Here is a 25,083-nt window from a genome sequence, read left to right as displayed (position 1 = left end):
ACGAATGTAACTGTTCAAACAACGTTCCCGATTGGTTGAATTTTCGCGTATACGAACTGACCATCGTGCCAGAGTAACTCATTAGCCAACAATTTTAGTTAAAATGAGTTAACTAGTTCGTTGTGCTCGCACAAGTGACTTGGCTATGAAACAAATCTCGTTAAAATAATTTGTGCCAGTCATTAACCAAATACCAGCCATCACTTAGCTTACAATTAGACAACAAATTCTAGCAGTTGAACGAGCACAAAAACTGGAATATTTAGTAGCGAATGGAAAACGAACCAACCAATCAACGGATTAAATCTTTTTTTTAATAAAACTATCCTACGGTCGTTGAGAAGCGATCTCTTCAACGCGTCGCCGCTTCGAAACGCAATTGCCCAACAATTGTTTCGCGACGAAAGAAAAGGCAGCATAATATCCTCTTTTCTGTGTAATAACGAGAACCGCAAAAAAGAAGCAGGGAATAAGGAAGCGGATTACAACGTTCTATAACGTGCGTAAACGATTCACTGTGCCGCTATGTGCCGCGCGCTAACTCTCATAGAAGTTACTCAACAGTAATCATATTGCATAAACGTTAATGTAACGCGAAAACTGCTGTTCGGAAAGCAGAGTATTGGAAGCCGTAAACAATTTTACCGCGCCATTTATTTCATGATCGAGACTCAATTTCTTTCGCTGAGTCGGTTTTAAATATATAGAATAAGGGTAAAATGGATATTAGAATCAAACATTAATTTCGTTTATTCTCTTGAGACACATTTGAGGTTTGATTCGAAGTACACAGCAGAGAACTGAAATTGAGAGTTTTGAAGATACGTCGATTGATTTTATCCCAAAAATAATAAATTAATAATAAAAGTAGGAACTAAGTTAGGTATTAATTCTGAAGGATTTCTTCCCTCTTTTCTTTTTCTTCCATTCCTTCCTTTATTTCCCTTTCCTTCGTCCTTATTTTCTTTCTTCCTCCCTTACTTCATTCGTTTCTTTCCCCTTCTTTTTCTTTCACATATGTATGTATAGTGCAGAGCTGGGAAGATGACTACCGCAACGACCCAGAGATAAGAGAGGTACCGCTCCCTTATCACTCACAGTCGCGCGTCTTTATATTGTTTTATTTATATATGTGATAATACGCGTGCTTATCTTTATGATTACGTTAGGCCTATCAGAAGTGATCAATCAGATCTGTACTCCTTACGCTAGTTATTTTTCCAACTCTGCACAATACATTTTCGCCACTTTCTTCAACTTTTTAAAAACATCGATTGCCATAACAATGTGCCATTACATTGGTTTTTTGCCAAACTTCGTACATTTACCTATCATAGTTATTTTTACAATGCTGGTATCTTTGAATTTAACGAATTCTCTTCCCTACTATGTAAGTACAATAAAATACTTCCTTTTAGCCATCAAGCAATATAAAAATTAGGAAATCGATAAAAAATAGATTGGATCGTGCTTTGTGCCTGTGATTTTCATATGGAGATGAATGGAATATTGTTCACAAACGTATTTCAGCAATGCACAATTGCAAAATTGTGAAATTGGTAAAGTTCTATGCAAGCAATGCGCGAACATCGTTCTTTCTCTGTTACGTTAAGAAATAACAAGAAAGCAGTTGGGTCAGACTGATTTTCATCAACAGATACGGCATGTTCGACAGAGTAGTACATCCGCAAAGCAGCAATCAACAGTTTCGTCTGATTCCTCCTCGCGTAATTGCCAAGTTTGTCGTTGCATTATGTAAGTGAGTGCATTATGTACGTGAGATTACTGTGTGAATCTTAAGGAAGCCATGCATGGAGAAGTTTGCCTGTCGGAAAACATAAGACTCTGTCACCCCCGGTAGCTCGCGACAAACAGCTGAACGAACACCGACAGCCGACATATCGAACGCATAAATCCATGACTCTTTACATTTCACTGCTACGTTCATAGTAACTTTTGAAATTGATATATACGGAGACGCGAAGAAAAGTTTGATACGAAAGCGCAACGATATGCATTATGTGAAATAAAAATTGCACGAGGCTTTTCCAACTTCCCACCGATAATCGATAGTGTCTTTCCTATTTCTATCAATCTCTCTAGACGCGATTATCACGATAAATATAATTCCATAACAAATCCGTTTATCAAAGATATACATTTTTCTTAAATACTAGGTCTCCATGATAAGCTGTTAGGGTCGCATGGATGTGTAACATCTCTATTCTTGAGAATTTAGAAATTTCATTATTTAAACCAAGTACGTCTCGATTTCCAGGCCTTTACGATCCCTTCTCTTCGGCATTTAAATTAAATGAATTATATTTTTGTATATTTCTGCATATTATTAATTTATAATTCGAGCTGTATAAAAAGCAAACGAATAATCGCCAGCAGAAGAGAGTCTCTGAATTGTTAAAGACTGAAGAGCAACTACTAAAAGTGGATGCTCTCTGGATGAACCGGAAGCTGAACCGCTCAATAGTACGTGCAGTGGGCACACAATAGCGACGTCGATGCACATTATTCACATGTGCCGAACACAATACACGGAAGCGGTTCGCGAAGATGCTAGCGCCCATTGGTCGAGTATGCAAACGACGTTCACGTTAGACGGGGAAGGAAACAACTATTCCCAAAGTTTGGATACGGGGTGCGTATCTACGCGACATTACTCGCCAGATAGCAATATCGTGTGCAGATTTGCATCGGACGTGCTGTGACATTCTACCTCCGAACGGATTGTACGCGTGTGCGCGCGCGTTTTCGAGGAAAGCGAAATATCCTAGAAACGCGACGTTTCTAATTACGATACGACGGCAGTTTCAGATGTTACAGGAAGTCAGACAATGGCTGGTATTTCTTAATTAGCGTTCGTCTGGTACTAATTACCAGCGACAATTTCTACATAAAAGCGAGCCAGCTTTTAGAGGCCGTTTAATAATATTGCCGATAATTGATTTATGATTCGTGAAAGACATCGCGTTTAGAATGGAAACGCGCGAGAGAAATCAAACGGTATAATACGTCGGCGAATTAACGTTTGCTTGAATTAATTAGAGCAGCCTGAATTTTGTCAGGCTTCCGTACGAACCAAATTGCCTAATAATTCCATCGGCTATTGATTATCAATTAATTTAAGTTTAAATGCTAGCAGGGTAATTAATCCCACGTCGTTCGATATTTATGCAAAATTGAATTAGAACGAGCGAACGTTATGAGAATATTAATCGATTTATTCGGCCATCGGTTCTGTAATGAAATTTTAGTTCGTCCATTTAGATTATAAAAAATTGAATACGTTACACGTTCCCACTTGACTCTATTTCCAGGCTTTCTACTATAATTTCGTATTTAAAGGTTCGCATAAAATTCGCTTTATGCTTAACAAGAAACCACGACAATGGGCTTTCAATGTCTTGCGGTGCTGCTCAGCGAAACTCCTTCAAACTTTTCCCGCCTCGTTTTGTATAACATCTTCATTTTGGCAATAACCATTTTGCTACTAATTTAGGAGTTATATTAACACTAAATCTAAAAAAATCCTTTCTGCAAAAAAAAAAAAAAAGAAAAAAAGAAGAAGGAAGACACGCTTCCCACCATCTAAGCGATCTGCCTGTCTGAAATAAGTTTGAAAGGTTGAGCAACAGAGAGATGGTCTGAGAAACGCGAATATTTATGGAAATTCCTGGTTACAGTTGGCTGAATCGTGGCATGAGAATTATCGTCGAGGCACGCGTTATCCCGTTATTGCTCAATTTACGCGAGAACGACGCTCGCCTCCTCGAAAGGACGATTAGTCAGGAGCGGTGAGTGATGCATGTACCATTGAGAAATGGGATTAGTTGCAAGGGTAATGCACGCTCCACCCACGACAACCTCGTTTGCCTCGTAACATACATTCACGAGAGGGACACGTTCACGTGTACACGGCTTCACGCACGTCGGAGGAAAACGCGGGAAGTAAAAGCCATTTCTTGCGCTCCCTTACCCGTTGCTTTATGCTATCGTTCGTGGAACGATCTTTCCCAGCTGATTAATACCCTTGGACGTGCCCACTTCCCTGTCCCTTCATTCAAATGGTTAAATATATATATGTATATATATTGTGTTAATTTAAAATATAATATATTAGTAATAATTTAAATGTTTGTTTTATCTATCTTATAAATAATCTTATAAAATGATACATTTATGTGTCTGATAAACTGTAATCGTTTCTATTGGAGTCTTATTTGCTTAATGAATTAATAATTTCACTCGACACAAGCAATGTATTCATTATGATTAAATATTTCCATACGATACGAAGTAGCTTTCTTATTTATTCCAGCGTTTAAGTATTTACTCATGTGAATTTAAATAATACAACAGTTTAGCAATAATTTAAACGTTTATCTCGTCCAATCTGCTGTCTTGTTGTGACAGCCCAAGTACAGACTCATAAATATAACAGCTGGTTGAAATTGCATAAAATTATATATGTGACTAAGATTAGACATTTCTACTGGAAGTCCGCTCGCTTAATACATCCGATAAATTCACTCGATTGTAAGTAATATATAAAGTATAAAGTAAAATAAAGTATAATAACTTCCGGATTAAATACTTCTATCACACTCTTCCAAAGCTTCCTTTCTGAGTTCTATGAACAACCTTCCCGATTAATGTTTTTCGATACACCTATCTGTCTATCCATACGTTTCTACTTGATTCTATCTTGAGTCTACTTTTTCAAAAAGTGAAGTATGTAGCAACAATGTTAGTCTGACTAACTTTGGACGTTTCTACTGAAATTTCTGATTTCTTCTTGACTATGGGTGTTTCTACTGAAAAAACGTATAATAACATCATGATTAAATATATGCATTGCACTTCTACAAAACTTTCTTTCCGATGCTATCAACAACTTCTCTGATTTATTAATATTCTTGAACTTGCCCACCTTACTTACACTAATGATTATGGAAATGGTTTGTTAATAAAATAAAAATTTCTCTCCTTTATCACATTTCATGTACTACTATTAATGGGAATGAAGAGGAAGCAGTCGTTCTTAACAAAGTAGGAAAATTGAATGTAAATATATTTGGTAAGTATATACTAGAGACGTAATAAACGTAAGAGGAACAAACAGAACTTAATAGAATCTCTCATCGGTAGCAAAAGATAGTTCGATAAACAGAGTTTAATAAGCAGAGAATCGTTAGTCCATGATACCGAGGTAGAAACACGCGCAGCACCTACAACCCACATGGAGAGAGGTGGTCTACCCTGTTTGCCTCAGTCGAATCGATTTCGAATTGATTTTGGTACACTCTCTGGGGTACCCTTTTGCCGATCGGCACGTCCGAATTTCTACAATTAGAAGATGTAATTGGCCCGAACGCAATAAGTATCGATATTAAGGTTAATTGGAAGCGTATCGTCAGTTTATTTGCAACGGTCCGTCCGATTATCACTCATTAACGAACAATCCAATTAAATCTTAAACGGAGGCTGCCGACAAAAGAAACCGAGATTCGACGAGGCCGACGTAGCTGATTTTAATTGCATCCCTCCCTCTCTCCATTCGAAGGGGCGAATCCTGGGAACGGGTTGGGTTTAACTCGAAAATAACGCTAACTGGTACGTTCCCGTCGCGATACCATTGTCCAAGCGATAACAATCGCTCTTTATCTACCCCTTTGTAAAGCGGGTTAACCATGAAAAGCTGTTTTACCCTTTTCGAGTAGCTCGACCTTCCCGTCTGATAATTCGTTATTACGTCTTTCTAATTATACTACACCAATATATGTATATGTATAACGTGTAACGAGAAAGAATTGCTCGATTATTTATGTTTCCCCGTCGAAAATATTGTTATTCAATGAGCTATTTAGAAACTTCTAGTGTTGGTATCGCTTCGAATCTTCTTTAAATGCTAATGAACGATTTATCTTAGAACATTCAGTTCAGAGTCAGCAAAGCAAAAAAAGATTTTCGATTCTAGTCGCGTCCATACGTTGCCTGATTAGAAAAAGGTTCATGTTAGATCATCTCCGAATATACTCGAGTTTTGTCAGGACAGCCAGAAGAGATACGAGGCCATAGAATTCTCGAATTTATCCTCTACTTAGGTTTATCGAGACGCGGGAAGAATTTCAGTTGTTTTCCCTCGAGTTTGATACTCTGGCCGTCGTAAAACCACCCCACCATCGGCCTCCATAACCGAATCAGGCAATAAAAACGAAGTTTTATAGTTTGCAACCCGGAAAAGGTTTTGCGAAGAAAATCTTTCAGTTTTGCTTTCTGCTCGGCTAGTAAACATCGTGGTATGCCACGATATCTCAAACAGAATCGTATTCGAATAATATAATGTTGCAATGTTAAATACGTTCAGCGGTATGTTCCAGTGTTTTCCAGCGACCCTCGAGTTGATTCTGTCCTAAATTATGGACCATTAAAGCTGTAAACTACGCGGTATACCACGAATCAACCTCTAAACATTTCCGTATTCGAATCGGAAGACGAGCCAATGATAAAACTCGCAATAAATCGAAAAACAGGCTCCGTCGTAAAGCATCTTCACCAACACCGACTTCCATTATATATCCAGACTATCCTCGCGCGTTATCCGTGACCGAACCGAGCATTTATAAATTTCACCGCCACTTTCCGCCGGTATTTTTTCCCCGCCACGTTCCACCGTTCGTGTTTCGAGGAAAATTTAGTGCCGCGGCAGCGAGTGCATCCTCAAGGGGGCAGAGAGATGTTCAGGGTTAGAGATGTGGCGTCTCGGCCAGCGTGCACGCGATTTCCCTCGATCTTCGAGGCTGAATCAAAAGGAGAATCGACGCACGAGTGCCAGATATCCGCGACTCGAATGGGAACTCTGCTTCGTATCGACCAAGTATTTTCGATTCCATCACGAAGTCGAAGGAATCGATGCGGATGCATCGACGATCGTGAATGGAAGAAGTAGAATAAACTAACAGGTCAAAAAACTGAATTTATTTTACCCTACGTGTGACGAGTGATGGGAGCAGAATAAAATCGATGTCACGGAGTTAGGTAAAGAATGGCTTTGATAAGAAATCAAATATACAGAGAGGAATGGAAAAACAGTGGAACCGATAGAGAAAATGATGAATCAATGGATAAATGAAAGAGAATTTATGAGATAAAAGAATTAAAGGGAATAAAGGATTGTTGATTTTCTGACTTTAATGTGTTTTTACATCGTACATATATGTCTGTATATTAAAATGAGCAACATTTTGAAACATTTAAAGGGAATGAAATTTTGAAAGTGAGATTGAACGACAACCTAGTAAATTTTAAAACTGCTAGATGCTCATTAATACTTTTCCCCGTGATCTTCAGTATATAGGAAATTTTAGAAAAGGTAAGGCAAAAGCACGTATAACAGAGAACGGTTCAGCGACAGTGAAACAGAACTGTCGCATCTCTTGAGTGTAACAGGGAGATTTAGAGGGCTCGTGTCGATGGCACTGACAACACAATGACAGTGTATCACGATGCTCAACGAGGCATATGGCTACTGTGTCGAACCAGTGTCACATAAGGCTGACGATAGTTGCATATGTAGAGAACATACAAGAGCCCAAACATCCATCTACCTATTACGTCATGCCATTCGTTCGGCAACTGTTACATTATAATGTGTTTCTAATTGATTTTCTATGGTACTCTACCCTCGACGCTATAATTTGCTTAATTGTTAAATTATGGAAATTTGTTCAAGTTTCTCTCTTTATGTACATCTATTGCCTCGTTTATTCCTCCTTGCCACATACCATTCAATTCCAACGTATAGAGTGACTTATTATGCAACTGCGACCACGCCAAGTACATATCACGCTAATTTGAAGCATAACAATAATTTAAACTCTTGTTTTATTTAATTTATCGTCGTGATCGTTATTAAACGTGAATTCATGAATATAGCAATTCATCGAGATTGATTATATCGGATGAAACGGTATATTAATGCATCTGACCAACTTTGACCGTTTTTACTGAAATCTTATTTGCGTAACGATCGTGCAATTTTTCCTGATATAAATAGCATAAATGAAAGATTACTATAAAATAGTAACAACTATAAAATTAAACGTTTCCGTGTTATGTCAAAATATCAAAGATTTCTTTCCGAACGTATATTCCACCATTTTGGCCCATATTTTATTTTGTCGTTCGCAGTGGTTCGTTTCAACTACTGACGCGTTCAATTACACGCGCAACTTCAGATAGTCGCGTTGGTCCGGACGAAATATAATGAAACAAGTCCCGGTTGGTAAGAAGATTCAGCTTTTTTGGCCCAACTAGGTCCTGAAAGTTGCGCTCTCACAAGAAAGTGCTTTCTACGTGCACAAAACAATTACCTCTTTGCAACGTGACGGGCTAAGCTACTAGCATTTGCTTTGTATTACTTCGGTGCCACGTAGAAAATCATCGTGGCACTAACGCGTTGGAAACAGCGAAACTTTTCTTAATCGATGTTCATGTAAGTACGAGCAAGTAGAAAATTACGTTTTCTTTCAGACAAATAACGATCGACAATCACGCGGCTCTGCTATTTTAAATTGAATTCAGTAGAACCTCCGTTATCTGATTCCACTTTAATCGATTATATTTTTATCGAGATGTAAACAATTGACCTACAGAAAAATCATTTTACATATACCACATTCGACATCGTCATATTGGGTACGCACTTGCCATAGATAACTTTCATATCCATGTTCTATAAATTATATGTTCTATTATATATTCCATTATATGTTCTATAAAACCTTTTGAAGTTTGAACCAGTGTAACACAACTGTCATGATTATATTGATAGGATTAGAAAGCGATCTAAAAATGTATATGGCAGTTACGAGATACTGATTATTTTTTTGGAACGATTTGCAATCGAAATACTTGCACGATCAATTTATTCGTTATATTAATAAGCCATAATATTATATGTGACGTTTTGTTATTAACAACCGATGAATGATAATTGACATATATTTTCGGATTAAACGATCACACACTCAATCCCATAAGAATCAGTTTCGCGAGAATCTATTGTACTACTAAATGTACTACAATACTAAATGTACTAATTCACACCTTGTCGTGGAAGAAATTTGAATATTCTCTAGATTTTTAGTAAAATCCCGAGTTCGGCCGAGTTTACCTAACACCATGATCATTTATACATCACGGCCAATGTTTGTTCGTTGACGTCGAGCCGAAATGAAAATTTATATTCCTCTGTTACCACGTGCCGGTAAAACGACCGTTCGACCATAGATTATTCCGCCTTTGACGGCAGCGAGAAACTGGAATTTTCCTCGATAAAGCTTCCCCCTCCCACCTGTTTCTCATTCCCCTGTTGACCGCGTTACCATTACTGGCAGATTTCTTTTTCTTCCTGCATATACACTCGTTGCGGTACGTGGTTTTACGAACCTGTCGAGAGCGTGAAGGCGTAGATTCAGCGTCGCGTCTCCCGGATGCCCGGAAGCTGAAGTGTCACGACGACTTCTGCTGCGATGTTCCCTTAGAGCAGCCGTGTCGTACCAAACGGCGCTATAGTGTCTGATGTACGATCCAGGAATGATCGCTGAAAACACGAGAGAAACGTTTCATATTAAATTCGTCATCTTCGAATAAATCGTTAAACATTCAAAAGCATATCGTTAATTTCGTCACGAGCCCTCGGCATAATTTTCTCAAGATTTTCACGACCTTTTCATTAGGTTCATACGAGATGATTGACTTAATTTCGTGTGAATTAATTGGGACGTAGAGAGGATACTATTTGATCGGTCTATATAAGTTTGTTCTTGCAGATCACAAATAACTGACCTCCTTCAAAATACTAGAACGATTCACACGTTATCCGAATTAGGCAAAACACAAGGCAACGCTATTTGTTGCCCGCTCTAGATTTTGTGGGTTTATGATATGTTAATAGCTATCGAGATACAAGAAATATCGAGAAACTCTAAACCTACCATTAATCTAATTCTCCTCGTAATGATTTTTTAAACCATTAAAAATCCTTTTTTAAGTTGAGATTAAAGATTGATACATGAAAAATTGAAAGATCAGACAGTAGAATTAAAGCTATTATTGCTCATGAATCAACGATCCTGTCATGCCATAAGAAACAAAGAAAATTTCTCAGTTCCAAATCAACTATAGAACAGTTTCTCTATCGTCGGTAGAAAATAATTCGCGGTAACGTTGAAGCATGGAATTTTCACAAGAGTTGCAAAACTCAGTGGGACGCGGGTCTTTGGTTTGAAATATCGAGGGATCTAAATGCAAATTATTTCCGTGGTAATACATTTTCTCGATTCGGCGCGCCCTATCTTCGCCGTGCCGTTTCATGCACTTCAAGTCGACATTTATCTATTTACCGCACGCAACGCCGTAACGATTCCAGCCCCTCGAGCTTACAACCCCCGAAGATATTATCGTTCTGCTTTCATAATGCCGCGAGGTGGTCTAAGGCGAAACCTGCTGACTTATTTCTTCGAGGCACAGCGATCAATTCTCGTGATTCGTCATCAACAACAAAGAAATTCCACGATGTCGTCTATTTCCTGATAAATGAAGTTGCCACCTGTGGTCGATGGAACATGGACAACCTTCCGCGAATATTCCATCTACATCGAGTACCATCGAAAATTCTTGTTCCTCCATTCCATTCAAGGTTCCTTGCTAATTCGATATTACCCTCGGCAGCTGTTGCTGCCGCATACTTGTCGATAGATGGCAATTATTAATTTTCGCAAACCATGGCGAATCGATATTAGACTACTAGACGTAGCTTAGATAATTTCCCGCCCCATGTGTTGGAAGTTGCAGCTTGTTAACTAGTATACAGTTTAGTTTACCATACACAGTCGCAAATTGTATGGTGATTGAAGTTTCGGTTATTACTCTCGCCACCTTGAATTGAAGCCAAATGTTATGAACATATAACTAAAGACTCGATTACTAATTCTCTCAGTTTAAGATGAAATACTTAAAAAACAACTAAAAAGGAGAGATACTGCTACCTAAGAAATTTAGAATATAATTTATCATACACGTTACTATAAAGCATAGTAACTGAAACCTTAATACTGTGCCTCGCTATCTTGTATTAAAATTTCAAACTAAATAAAAAAGGAACGAGGTACTCCAAGCTAAGGAATTTTCCCGCGTGACAGTAGAGAAGAAATTTCTCGAGTCGCGAAACTTTTGAATTAATCTTGCGTAGACTGGTGAACAAAGGACCGAAGAATATTTTCATTAGCTGTGCATTATAAAGTGACTGCATCGTTATTAAACTATCTACCCGCGCAAACATTTGACGCCGGTAATTGCTCGCCGTCACTTGCATCGGGTCACTTTACACCCCAGACAATAAATGCTCGCCGACCTTTTAATCTTTAAATATTTGCTGTTGCGACGGGACCAAGCACAAATTTCATTCCCACCGATGCTTTCGCTCTTGAAACGAGTTCGATCGGTCTCGAGAGTCAGCTGTAACTTACGGGCAACACGTTTCTTTTTCCAAAGCTCGTCGAACGTGTTCGAAATTACGCTTCTGTGTTACGTAGATCAACCTCGATTGCAGCTGTTTGCTGGCACCTTCCAGGCGCAACGAGCACCACTTCAAAGTTTAGCTTTTGCTACCAATTTGTATTTCGTTCGCTTCAAAACACCGCGATAACAATAACATTTGTCGTGTTTCACATTGTACGGCGAACTTTTTAGCTGTTATCAAACAGCCGAATTCGTTAAATGTTTTTCTACCGACAGCCATCGAGTAACATCAATATAAAATATATAAAATTAAACGATTGTATAAAATAAAATGATTAATTAGATAGTTTCCGATTTGTAACAAGAATAGTTTCAATGATCTAATTGCATTCTCATAGATTAGCGATAAGTGTCGCATATCAATAAAATTCAACTTTCGCTGTCAATCCGTATTCCGCTCTGTTCGAAACATCAAACAATATTAAAATTTGAATATAAACTAGAATTTATAAAATTAGTTGTCTTTATATTAGACAGTAAAAATATTTGATTTGAATTGCATTTATTGAATTACGGTGCTGACTGTCATAAACTGTCTATCATCCGTAATATCGTGTACTAACAAACAACATTCATTCGTTTTTCTACCAATTAGTACCTTGTTCGCCACGAAACATCAAATAATAATAAAATTCGTCTCTAAAATAAAACGAAATATTGAATTAGACGTTCTCAGATTTGAACCTAATCTAGTTACAATGCTGACTCTGATACATCGTTCATCGTCCCCAAGTTGCGCGATATTGACGCGATTAGAGCGATATTGCGTCGCGAGCTCGACAAAAATAGAGCTGTCGCTATTTCTGTCGTCGTTATCGCTACCCATTATCGTAACCGTAACCGTTATTGTCCTGAAATCGCGTACGGGTCCGTGCAGCCCCGTTGAAATCCCATTAATGACGCTCGAGCGGCTTCGAAGCATCGCGATATTCGGCGCAATGTTCGAATCTGCGTCAATCGGCGCGATGCAATTATGACAGCCGATCGGAAACGAAGTTCAAAAAAATGACCTCGATAGGCACTTCACGTCCGAGCATGGAATAGATATGCTAAATTTCGGTGGCGCGTGTACGCGCCGATATCGTTCGGCCGCCATCACACCGGCCACTCTCTTGCCGACAGATTTATCCGGCATTTCCGCCGGATATCGCACGCACCATTGAGTGACGCGTCCGACCGGTTATCTGCGCGCTGGTTCTCGTCGAAACTTCCGCCGAGAAATCGTTGTCGCAGTGAGAATTTCAAACGAGCTCAACGAAACGCTAAGAGATGTGATTTGTTGCCAATTGCGGCGTTAAAATGCTTTAATACGAAATTATTCACTGGTACGGATGTATCTAAGAGCAGAATGGTTACCGCGATAGACCAAAATCTGCGAGTTTTCTAGAGGGTTGAAAGATTGAATTTTCTATCTGGGAAAAATAATACGCTGAAAATGCAATGAAAGGGAAGATACGAATTATCAGAAATTCTCAAAGCTTCAGACAATACAGCTGGTGTTAGAGCTATTGATTTCGATTAAATATGATAGATAGAAATAACACTAACATCGTAATAAATTCATGAGGAAATTATATTGTGTTTTATGAAAGACTCACCCATACGGATACGCAACAATGTCTCAGAACAATTCTTTTTTTAAGGTGTTACAAATTTAATGGCGACGTTATCTCTCAAAGGGGAGCAAAATCTTGGAAGGGACAAGAGACCAGGCTATTTAACAGGTCGGCCGGCAGACGTGTAAACTGCTTTTAACAGAAGCTTTAAACTTGCCTCTTTGTCTTACCAGCCGAAACTGTCTCAAAGTTCCATCCTCTTTCGCTTCAAACTCAATTACATCGCTACCAGAGTTGGCTCCGTCTGCCAGCGTTGTGAAGCAGCGAAACTCGGTAGAAGGGGGGAAGAGGGAGCGGAGGATTTGATAAAACGGAAACCTGACAACCGTTGCCCCCCTTCTGTGTGTTTTGATAAGAGAAAAAATCTGTATGTATGGAGAAAAAACGGCGAGCGGCCTTTATCTCGCTTTATGAATCGTTCGATTTCGAAGACCGTGCAGATGAAATCCGAACGACGCCGTAAATTACTTTTCTGACGGAGTAATATCGAATCTCGCCACCAGTCGATTTCGCCAAACAGCGGAACGTTCTGCAGAGACGTTTGCCAACGTCCTCTGGTCCCGTGTAACAGAATAGTCGCAACATCAGGTTCCAGCAAACCTTGGTGTGTGTATCCATGAACGATGTATGTGTATGTAGGGGTGAGTTAGAAACGCAGCACGACGACTAATGTCTCGTCGAAGCAAGCTGACCCTCTAAGTGAATCGATCATTCCTCTGGACTGGTAGATTCGAGGCGCAGTTGCGTTCTATCGTGGTGCATGGCTACGCGGACGTGTACAAATAAGTAGCCTCGCCTACGCTTGTGACAAATAGGAAAGGAAATTCGTGTATGGAAACTAAGACGAATTCGGCGTGCAATTTTCTCCGAGGCGCGGGCGCACGAGTTGCTCTCCACCTACTAACTGCAATCGAAACTTGAACATGGCAACGATATATCCACAACCGCGGCAGCACCAGTGGCGGAGCAGTTTTCTAACTTCTTACCGGGGTTGTCAACGCCAATCCGAATCCCTCGAATTTGATTTTAATCGACGAAGAATAAAATTCTACCTGTTTCATAAATCACAGGCCATTCGTTTCGTCACGTGTACCTTCTCCAAAATTTTAAAATTCATTTCTTTATCAGCACGCCTCTGTTGGGTGACCAAATAAAAAATGTTAATTCTTTGTTGGTCTGAGTATATATTTTGTGTACGATCATCTGTGTATATGATATACTATAACTAGAAAAGTGAAACACTCGAATATGATTAAAAATTTTTTTAAATAATCAGGAACTGTGCAATTATCTTTCAAGTTTCTCGTCTAGATTTCAACACAAAGATCTTTTTAAGTCAATCGTTCCATGTCCTCCAGTGGATTTGTTGGTTACCTGTAGATAGGATCGCGTCACGACCAAACACCTTGCTATCGTGTTGATAGGTGAAAAGAGAATAAACGAACAGCTATGGCTAAAAGGGAGTCGAAGGGAAATGGAATCTTGATTTCCCATCGCGTGTCTCATCGATTTAGGATTAACACTGTGCTAAATGGATAACAAGCGTTCAAGCTGTCTTTTGTTCAAGTTTTTTTCCCTATACTTTGAACGAGCAGACGAGGATGAGCACTTGATGCGTGCGAACCATTGGTTAAAACTTCGGAGACCGATAAAATATTTAACGGAAATACGAACCGACACGGGCTTGAAACAAACTACGTGGAATAGACTGATCATTTATTTGTAAAGGAAATAGCCCGCGTCCGGACTGTGTAAATCGTCTCTTTGAAGGTATTATCCAGTGAGATCCATAGGATTCGATCGCAACGTGCTTTCTGCTTATTCCTTCAATTCTTATCCATGATCCATCAACTTAACTCGAATCGAGTTCACTTAGATTCTTTGATGTTGCCTTGATAAAAGACGAGTACATAAATCATTCTTGTAAAAAAGCTGTTGGGAATCGAAATGACGACGTTTCATAAAAGATATGGAAAATTATTAACGAATTACTTAATAATAGTTTGTTAGGTGTTATCATTGAGACGAAACTCATAAAAATAAAAAGGATGCTATCGACAATTAGGAACCGTGTTTATTTTGATGAGAAATGATTGACGACTTCTAAGCGGAAATTATCGTTTTATCTATTAAAACATTTCTAAGTGAGCACAAAACAGCTTTATTGAAAATATTATTGACAATAAAACTTTGATTGTGATGCATAGTCTCGTATTTTAATTAATATCTTAGAATTACGATACCACAAACGAGTTATGAAAATGTATATAGGTACTTTTATAAAATTCTTTCCAACTAATAAAGGATAAATTGTCAGATGATTAAAAATACAGCGATCTACCTTGGATAATAAATTCTGTGGCAATTTTCTTGAAAAAGATGAAGTTGAGTTTAAAAAATTGCTCACAAAGGCCAGTCCGGTGATGAATTAAATAATCATGGAAACTACTCCATTCACAGAGTCTTGTAATCCCTGTGCAAGGTGAATTTACAACCGTGCTGACTACGTTTCCTTTCATCCCCACCATTCATTTCGAAGACTATACCAACGTTTTCCCCAATGTTGCTTGTACCACGGAATCGGGCTTTCTCGGCGTTTCTCGCGAACAATACGCGAGATCTATCTCGAGAAAGGTGGCAGCGAATTAAATATAACGGAAGGATACGAAAGACGTGCGAGGATAACGTTGCGAAATTGTTGGGAACACGTAATGAACTTCTTGTATGCCAACGTCGCGCAGTGTTTAAGGACGGTTCTCCGACTGAGAGAAAAGTCATAATTTTTCATGTTGATATAATTTATTTATTATTATTATTTATTATAATTTATTGTTCATATAATTTAACAAAAAAATAGTTGATCGCGACGCTACAAAATATTCAAATTTCTTGAAATTTCATAAAATTACCGTATTTAAATTGAAGAAGAAATAGTAATGAAAGTAATATTGCTGGAATAAATTTTTGAAATTCCTTTTCATAATCACGTCACGAATTCTATAGGATCGAATAACGTGAATTGACTGAAAAGAAATTACAAATGAAATGCTGCGTTAACGAAACGTTGGTCTCTCATAGATTGAAACTCTGCACGTCGTCATCTGTTAACATTCTAGCAAAGTTTCTTGCAATTAATTTTCAATTTGGCGTGAACGGCGTCTTCGTTGTCGTTTCTTCTAATGACAATAGCCCGTGGACTTTTCGAAACTACGCTATGTAGGAGAATATTCGTTGGTTCTTCGATGTGGAAATGACGCCGAAGGCAATGTAGCTTCGATGAAATTCTCGTAGAACCACGAGCCCCTTGATCGGTTCTATCGTTCTTGCATTATATTACAGACATTCCGTTACGTTTCGTGCTTACTTTGAGAGAATCAACGAATTATTGTATAAACTCTCACGAGCGAGAACATCGACACGGGCTAGCAACGTTTTGCTAAAGGTCGACTTTTACCTTTGACAGTAGCTTAATTCAGTTTTTCATATAAATTGCATTTTTTCTCCACATTACAGTTTTGCATGCTAACGTTTATTTTCTATCCTGTTACTTCCACACTCGTTTCTCGATGGAGTTTGCTAAAACAATTAAGACACGTTCGCCTTCGACCTTTCACAGCGTTGCGTGTGTTGTATTTAATTTAGCAGCGCGGGTATTTCTGTCTGATACGTGTATCCCCTAATTTACGACATATTAAAATACGCAACAAATTCTTGGTCGAGATATGCAGTCGAGTTCTCACGAAACACTTTGTCAACGAGTTTATATGATCTACGCTCGTATCGCTTATTTATTAACGCTTACACTCACGAGTTAAAACACGCGTACAAAATCAATTCGTGGTACTTGGAAACTTAATGAGAGCAACCGTTCTTTTAGCCGGAATATCAAAGAAATACGGATCTCGTCGTGAAACGTCTCGTTGAACATCTGAAAGAAAGGGGGAAAATTGATAAATTGCGAATGTAATGAAATTCGTTTTACGAGACGGGACTGGGAGGGCACGTCTTTTCTATCTGACGGACGTAAACTGAAAAGCAATCGAGGCATCGATAAATTGATTGTTTCAATTTTATAATTTCGACCATCGGATTGCATCGCAGTCGAGCGTTCACGATGAAACGCGACTTGAATCGCGCGCAGTAGAATAACTCGTTAAAGGTCAGCCACAGTGGAGTTAGCTCTGTGTATATTGGAGGTATGCTTGCTACATGAAAACGAACATCCATGTTTCGAGTTTCCCCCATTTTTATATGCGCCACACGCACTCGTTACGAGTCCCGTGTAAAATTTTAACTACGTAATTAAAACCTCGCCCCTTGTTTTCGATTCCCTTTAAGCGTCCGCTGATGAGCGCGATTCAATTATCGAAATCGACCGATCGATTTCACCGTTTTTAAACCAGCGTACCGACGAAGAATCGACGTTAAATTTACTTACGATTTAAATAGAGTTGTAACTGTAAGTTCAGTAGACGTGTTTCACGTTTGAAATGTACCGCGAGATGCGGTTTTCGAAAGTTTTATCAAATATTACAGAAACAGCTACGTACGAAAGCGGCATTTTAAGTAACATTAAATGAAACGAGCACGATAAACGAAGTGAGAGGCTATAAAAGCGCTATTTATCACAGCGAATAAAAGTGATACGGTGAAAATGTCATTTTCAACGCGGTTCGCTTCCGGTGATGCGAAGCAATTAAAGTTTAATCGAAGTTCCGAATCGTCCGTATCTCCGAGATGAAATATCGATATAGGAAACGTTAAATAGATTTCACCGCTTAATATCGCGTTTACTTCAGACCGATTTTCACCGAATAGAAAATCAGTGTCTTCTAAGCAACCGAGTATCCACCGTATTTGTTTTTCCATTTTTCTATAATTCGAGGTATACAGACATACTCAGTAGAGTATTCGAACATTTGTAACCATCTTTTACGAATATATTATGTGTGTTCTACGAAACATTTTGAAATTTCATCACCGCTGCTTTACTAAATGTATGTTTCCACTAAATATCTTGTAATTTCTCTATACAGATATTTTCGAACTGATTACAAATTTTACCAATATATTCATGGGACTCGTGTTTTAGAACAGTCCTAATGAAGTTCTACGATGTTTTACCATGGACGTAAAACTTTACTACGGCGAGTATTCAAACACTTTCGCCAGTCAGTGTATCCCTTCGTTAACGAATAAATCGTTACTTTTTTCTCGAAATATTAACTAGTTTTGGGAAATACGGATATTTTCCTCCCTTAACTTCCCTTTAACCAAAAGACATGCATTATTAAGCGCAATTTTTAACAGTGCCTTCCTTTGAGGCAACATCTAGAACCACTCCACGGATTTATTCGCCTGTAGGGAAATCCTTAGTGTCTCCTAATGGAAAAGTTAGTAGCCAGAGTTTGTCAATAAAATATACGGATTTACTTCGATCAAAGAGCAGTAACTTTCCATAATTACCCGGTTCGTACGTAACCGCGCGCGAGAGAGTGCCTTGGAATAATCTGTGCACACAGGCACAACAGTTTCACAGGTAAATGTTTCTCCGCAAACTGAGAAACTTGCCGGGATTATCGACTCGCTGCTTTTTCTTCGGAAGAACATTAACGAATCGCAACGACGGCTGCTGGGGCAAAATTACCGCAAGGAAATCTGCGTTAAGATTTCATCCAGAGATTCTCAACTGATCGAATTAAATTCCGACACTCGACGAGATTAGTGAAAGTAATTCGATTTCGAATGACAGACGTCGTCTCGAAAAAATTACAGTACGAGCTGTTTCAGTTTATTAATCGAAAATGGGTTGGTCTGTGTCTAGAAACAGAAGAAGCATCTCACGATGGCAAATCCACGATGTCATAATTAAGAATAGTTGATTTTATATCAGAGGTATTGCCTTTCAGACTTCTATCGATTTTAAACATTTGTTACTTCTCTGAATGAGTAATATAACCTTATATAAAGTCGTGAACTCTCTTTTTTAACGCTCTGTATATATGAAATATTCGTTCCAACATAGAGTAATGAATTTAAAAAAACAAAAAATCAAAAAAGAAAGAAAAAAGGCAGATGTAGTACAATGTTTCGTCCGAAAGAAGATGAATTATCAATTTTCCCGGTGCACTTGTCCATGACGGAGGTGTCACTTGCAAAATGTACGATCGGAGGTCGCAGATGCGGGGGCGAAATATTTCGAAAAATAATACCTCGCCGCGTCAGCAATGATATACATTAACAGCGGCATTTTTCCTGTGCCAGTTACAACGCAATCGGCCTGCCATTTTCGTCGTTCCACGTTCCATTCCCGGCCCCATCCTCGACACGTACACATCGTTGTCCGCAATTTTATTCGGGAACCGCCCACCTCCTACTCCCTACTCCGGCTACTCCTCCCACGGTAGCCGGTTGTTACCGCCAATTCGCATTATCCAATTTTTCGTGTGTCACGTACCGTGTCCCCGATTCGGTAGGTCACTTTCTCGCTGCAATTACATACGTTCCAAACCATCGTGGTGCTCTTTTCGGCGTCGATGTTTGCAGGACGCGTTGATTTTCTTCTATTCTCTCCATCTATTATACCCTACTCTTTGTCTCCCTCTGTCTCTTTTCATTATTCTTCGGCTCGTCCATCCACTACGTACTCGTTCTTCCCTTCTCAGTATACCTATATTTTCCCCTTCCTTTTCTCTCCTCCCTTTACACGTTACCTGATTTCCTCTTTGTCCTTCTACAGAACCTTCTTTGTCACAATATCACCGCCTCTTTCGACCCTCTTCGTACTCTCTTTATTTCTCCCTCGCTTTTTTACCTTGCATTTCCTAATTTTCCCCACTAACCTGTTTCCATCTGCTGCTTTTCCCGCCGCGTTTTAATTCTTCGTCTCCTCGGAGGTTCATATTTCGTTCTTCTGCTTCCACGTTCTTCTTTCATCGTAAAATTATTCGAAGTCGGCAAGAAATCGCTACTAATTTACACACCGAGCTCCTTTATCCTCCTCCCAAAAGTTTCAATAATCCCAGCGACCGGTTTTTCCGTATCCCTTTGGTCGTTTCCCTCCGATACTCTAATCCCTCTCACCCTTACTATTCTACCGCCGATTCATCCCTTTATCCGCACTTCTCGACGAGTTACGAACGAGAGTGGAAAGGGATGATGATGAGGGGAGAAGCCGGAGGCAGGCGGAGAGCCCTTGACGACGGAAAAAACGCGAGATAACGACTGCGTTACGCCACAATCGTCCTGTCTATCGGGCTGGCTCCCTTTCTCCCTCTGTTCTTTTACTGTTCGTTGGTCACGTATTTACCCCTTGGAAACGTTGAAAATTCTTCTATCTTTTGGAAAGAAGGTATACCGAGGTCGAATCGGAAATAAGCAAAATGGTTTTGTTAAACGTCTAACTTTCCCCTTGAATTCATCGTTTATAATATGGGTGAAGCGAGAAATTTGCTTGAATTTTGTAGAACTTTGACGGTATAGTAAAATAACGCAGAATTTAGAATTAATGTTTCCCAGGATTTTTTACATTTATCTTAATTCCTGTAAGCGTTCTGATATTTATGACGAAGAGCGAGCTTTAAACTCTTTTTAGGAACTAAGCACCATATTTATAATACGAAAATAATTCTATATTTGACTATTTATCTAAGTCTGTGCCGTGTTACACCGTAAAATAGTTATATTATCTCGGAATAACATGAAAAACTGTACGAAGGAAGAATGCAATCCGTTGTTAATCCTGGATATTTGCTTCAAACATGCTAGTTTCAAGGTAAAAAGTGTCAGTCCTGGGTCTCTACCTAATTCTTGTCCAAATATGTACCAAGAGCTCACGTTATTCAGCTTAAGTTCCTATTTGCGAAGGACAGCACTTTGTCTTGCGAGGTTACTAAATTAAATAAATCTGGAATAGCATGCCCTACTTTCCAACCGCACATTTTGCTAATACGTCCGAGTTCGCGGGAAGGGTTTAACCGTATTTATTTGTCATACTTGAATATTTCTTCCAAAAGCCACATATCTGGCCTAAAATATCTCTCCATTTATCTTTCTCGTGAAAGTAAATCGGACGACATTAGTCCACTCTGTGCCTTGAACTCTGAAATATAATTTCGAGAAGAGTCGCTGATAAAAAATTCGATCTCCGCGTGAAGCGTCCAGCGTGAATCCCACCTGACCTCTCCGGCGAGAGTCGGTCCAACGTTGAAAATTCGCCGCAGTGGCGTATCGACTTTTTGCTGGCCCGTTGGAGAGAAGCAAGAATAACCTCCTCTGTATCCCGACCTCTGTGTGACCAACGAAGTACGAGAAGGAATCTTCTTCCAAGACTTTTTCCATTTCCGTAAAGTTTCCTACTCTGACTACGACGTTTGAAAATCCGGACGGTCCACGCGCGCAGCCTGCTACAACCCCGCTCGAGCGGAACAAAAAACGATCGCTCGTTCAGAGGGGTAGCTGGCGGAAGAGGGGATGGTTAGATTAGATCCATTTAAAAGCGAGAGGGTATCCGGTTTCCGAGTCGAATTAGCAGACTCGAATTGGATACGGAGGTAAATACCGATAGCAGGAACGCTAACGCATTTCGAACCACTTTTTCTTCGCGGAAGGTGGATTAAACCAGGCGATTACTACTTCCAGAGAGTACATTGTATGTCTTACAATGTGCATTACCATCTCTAAGTATTTGAACACCTCCAAATTGAGTTTTCCAGAAACCAAACTGATCAGCTCCACCTTTTACCAATTCCTTAATGATCATTACACGCTTAAGTATGCGATTAATATTTCAATATTCGATTAGTATTATAGCATTCAGATTTTACGAAGTTTCAACTATTCGTTAGAGAAAAACATGGGACTTGAGTGACGCGGGTACATTCTTTATTTCGATTCAAATGTAACAGAATGTTTGTACTAATTTTCGAAATATAATAAAAATGCGAACCTTTGATCGAATTGCGTCGAAATACGTACGGACAGTAGTGTAAGTATCTTTAAACATTCGCGAAAAATATGGCTTTAATAAAACGCATGCACCTCGTCTGATGTATGGTCAACCTATTCTGCTTGCGATGTGGTTACCTTCGACTATGATGCATGTTGTCACGGTTTCCCTGTTATTACAAAATTGCTTTTCAGAATAGACAAGGTCAAACCGTTTAAGTCTTCCAGCTGAGGGCTGTATTTGACTGGGATATTTCCCTTACGACCTTTAGACATCATTGTACTACTTTCAACGATGATGGAAGGCATTCTTTTGTGACTGATCCATCATTGAAATGGATCACTAGCGTTGAAAGAAAGAAAAAGGGGAAAACTCTTCTTCGCGTAAAGCAATAGAATTCCTGCATGCTTCATAATAAACGAATAATGAACAAAATACGTGGAAAATCCGTACGTATTGCTTTTGTGATAAAATGAAAAACGAGCGAGATATTAATTTTATTCAATTTGTCGGTCATACAAGTGAACTCACATTTGTATGGCTTACCAATAAGTGAAAAATGATGCATCAAAAGTCAGTTTAATATATATTTATAACGAGTATTGCGTAACTAGATTTGGTGTATTTTGCGTTTGACAGGAATACGGGACACCATCAATCTTGCGGCTGTTTTCCGAACGCCATACTGCGTAATAAAATAAAGCGAGCAATGAATTTGCAAGGGAACGAACGTTCAATTCCTGCGGCCCATCAAACGTACGCTTTCCTGGGCTCCCTTGGTTAACGATCAACCACGCGACAAACCGATAACAACGTACAAATTTTAATTAGCATTCGATGGCGCCCAGTCTATTTAATTGTTGCGCCAAATTACCACGGTCCGTGACTTCGCAGCGGTTCGACTGAACCAACGCGTAACAAGATTGTCAGATTTCTAATTTCGATACGTCGCATGTTAATTAACTTCTTGTCTTATAACATCTCACCACACTCGTACAGATTGTGGTTGTTGCAAATTATATTTTTAATAGAGTTTGTCTCAAACTCCGACCTTAACTTTGATTTTTCAGATCCAAAGTATATAAATATAAATTACACGTGTATAATATATCGATGCTTCGCTGTTATGTTAATAAATCGAATTATGAAAAATTTACGAGTACAAAAACGCATAGAATGCGCATGATATGTAAAAATATAAAAAATATATAAACGTCGAAACACTAACCTACTGGATACTATCATTTATATTTCTCTAAAAAAAATCACGAGGCAAAGGGTTAAGAAGCGACAATGACTAATCAACTGCAAGCTGATCAACAGCGCTACACTAAACACGAGAAAAGGGAAAAATTCAACACCTGTGGTACAACGTGGGCAAAATTTTCCCGTGATTTCTGTTTAATACCCGTCGAATTACAATTGTGTCGGGCAATTAAAAACGCCGTTTTGCAAAGGACACGGTCTGTCTCTTCTCACGGATCGGTGATCGAACGTGACGGCTATTCGCCATGCCGTAAAAATTCATGGCCAAAATTTACGAGTGAGGAGCCTCGAAATTTCCGGCTAACGATCCGCTTCGAGAGGCCGGATTGGGAAAGTATGAACGAAAGGGGAAGAGAAGAGATAGAGAGAGAGAGAAAGAAAGCATGCCAGTTTTATTGGAGGCTCGTTTATGAGCCGTTTGCCGGCCGCTCTTTTACGAGCTATCGATAAATAAGCGGAGCCGCTCATGCGATAAAAACGGAACGCCTGTGTCCAGTCTATGTCGCCACGTCGGGAGGAATTAGAGAAACGTAATTGCAAATTCTCGCTGGATAGTGAGCCCTCCGTCATCCGTTGCGTCGATTAAATCGGATCGTCCGCGTGGAAAAGTGTCGGCCGCCTTTCTATCGGATTTTTAACACGCCGCCATTCACCGGTGATTGTAATTGGCCAATCGACGATGTTTTTGAGGAAATGTCCGACGACCGTGTAGTAATTCAAGCAAAAAGAAGATAATTAAACTCATTGTCGAGTGATCGAACTGGCGGTCGAGGTAAAAATCCAGTCACAATTCGCCCGTACCTTCATTCGACTCGGCCCGACTAGTCGCGGTCACGATCTACTTACGACGCGTTACACGCGAAAGAACTGAAACAACGATTTTTCTAGTAAATTTATCGCAATTTAAACGATTATACGCTTTACAGGCAACGTTGTAGAAATGTTGTGTGAACTTGTAGTTGTTCGCGGCGTTGATGAACGACACTGGTAAGCAAGTAATCTTCCGTAGACAGGAGAGATGATGTATCTCTCAATTATTTAATAACATTGATCGAACGGCTCATTAACCAGTATCTGTAGCCAGTGCATTTAACTAGTAACCGGCTCATCGGTGCTTTCGTCTTTTTTCTACCAGCTTTTTCTTCAGTTTTATGCAAAACACTGGTACCGTCTTCGGGCATCTAAAGGAGTTGGCCATAGGAGGAGCCTTGATCCCCGAGAGCATCAAGATCTGTCATGATAATCCGCAATCTCTTTTGCGTTCGAGTCGAGGAAGCTTCAACCAAGCTTTTCCCGTTCCATTTTGCTTACGGTAAACTGCAGTCATTCTCACAAAGACTCGCACTATTTTTCCCCCTTCACCGTTAGGAGCGAATCATCGCTTGCATCACTTTGTGAAATTACTTTGACATTTAATAATGCACCAGGATAGGAAATGCAGCAAGGAACGAGTTAAACGTTCGTTTAAACAAAATCTTATCCGCTCCAAGACGCTTCGCTAAATTTATGAGCCGTTTTAATTTCGTATCTAACAAGGAAGGTTCCCTAGCTTTAATGTTAATCATCGATTTTTCTGAAATTCTTGAAGCCAGTTTGTAGAGAAATATTTAACTTGTACTTTTTTTTATCGGCGCTTGAAAACATTTACGTGGTGAA

General features: G+C 39.3%; 1 protein-coding gene across 2 annotated transcripts in view; it reads right to left on the bottom strand.

Moving 5' to 3' along the window:
* The window catches only part of LOC117235321 (disintegrin and metalloproteinase domain-containing protein 10-like), a 161,799-nt gene that overhangs the window by 110,623 nt on the left and 26,093 nt on the right, over positions 1-25,083 (bottom strand). For both annotated transcript variants that reach the window (XM_033497214.1, XM_033497215.1), the window contains exon 3: positions 9,466-9,619. In XM_033497214.1, the coding sequence (XP_033353105.1) occupies positions 9,466-9,619 (154 nt within the window). The remainder of the gene's footprint in view (positions 1-9,465; positions 9,620-25,083) is intronic.

This window comes from Bombus vosnesenskii, unplaced genomic scaffold, assembly GCF_011952255.1.
Source record: "Bombus vosnesenskii isolate JDL3184/JDL3185 unplaced genomic scaffold, Bvos_JDL3184-5_v1.1 scf7180000013315, whole genome shotgun sequence".
In the NCBI taxonomy this organism is placed as follows: Eukaryota; Metazoa; Arthropoda; class Insecta; order Hymenoptera; family Apidae; genus Bombus; species Bombus vosnesenskii.
Note: the sequence above shows the minus strand (reverse complement) of the source record. Positions and strands in the feature narration are given on the sequence as shown.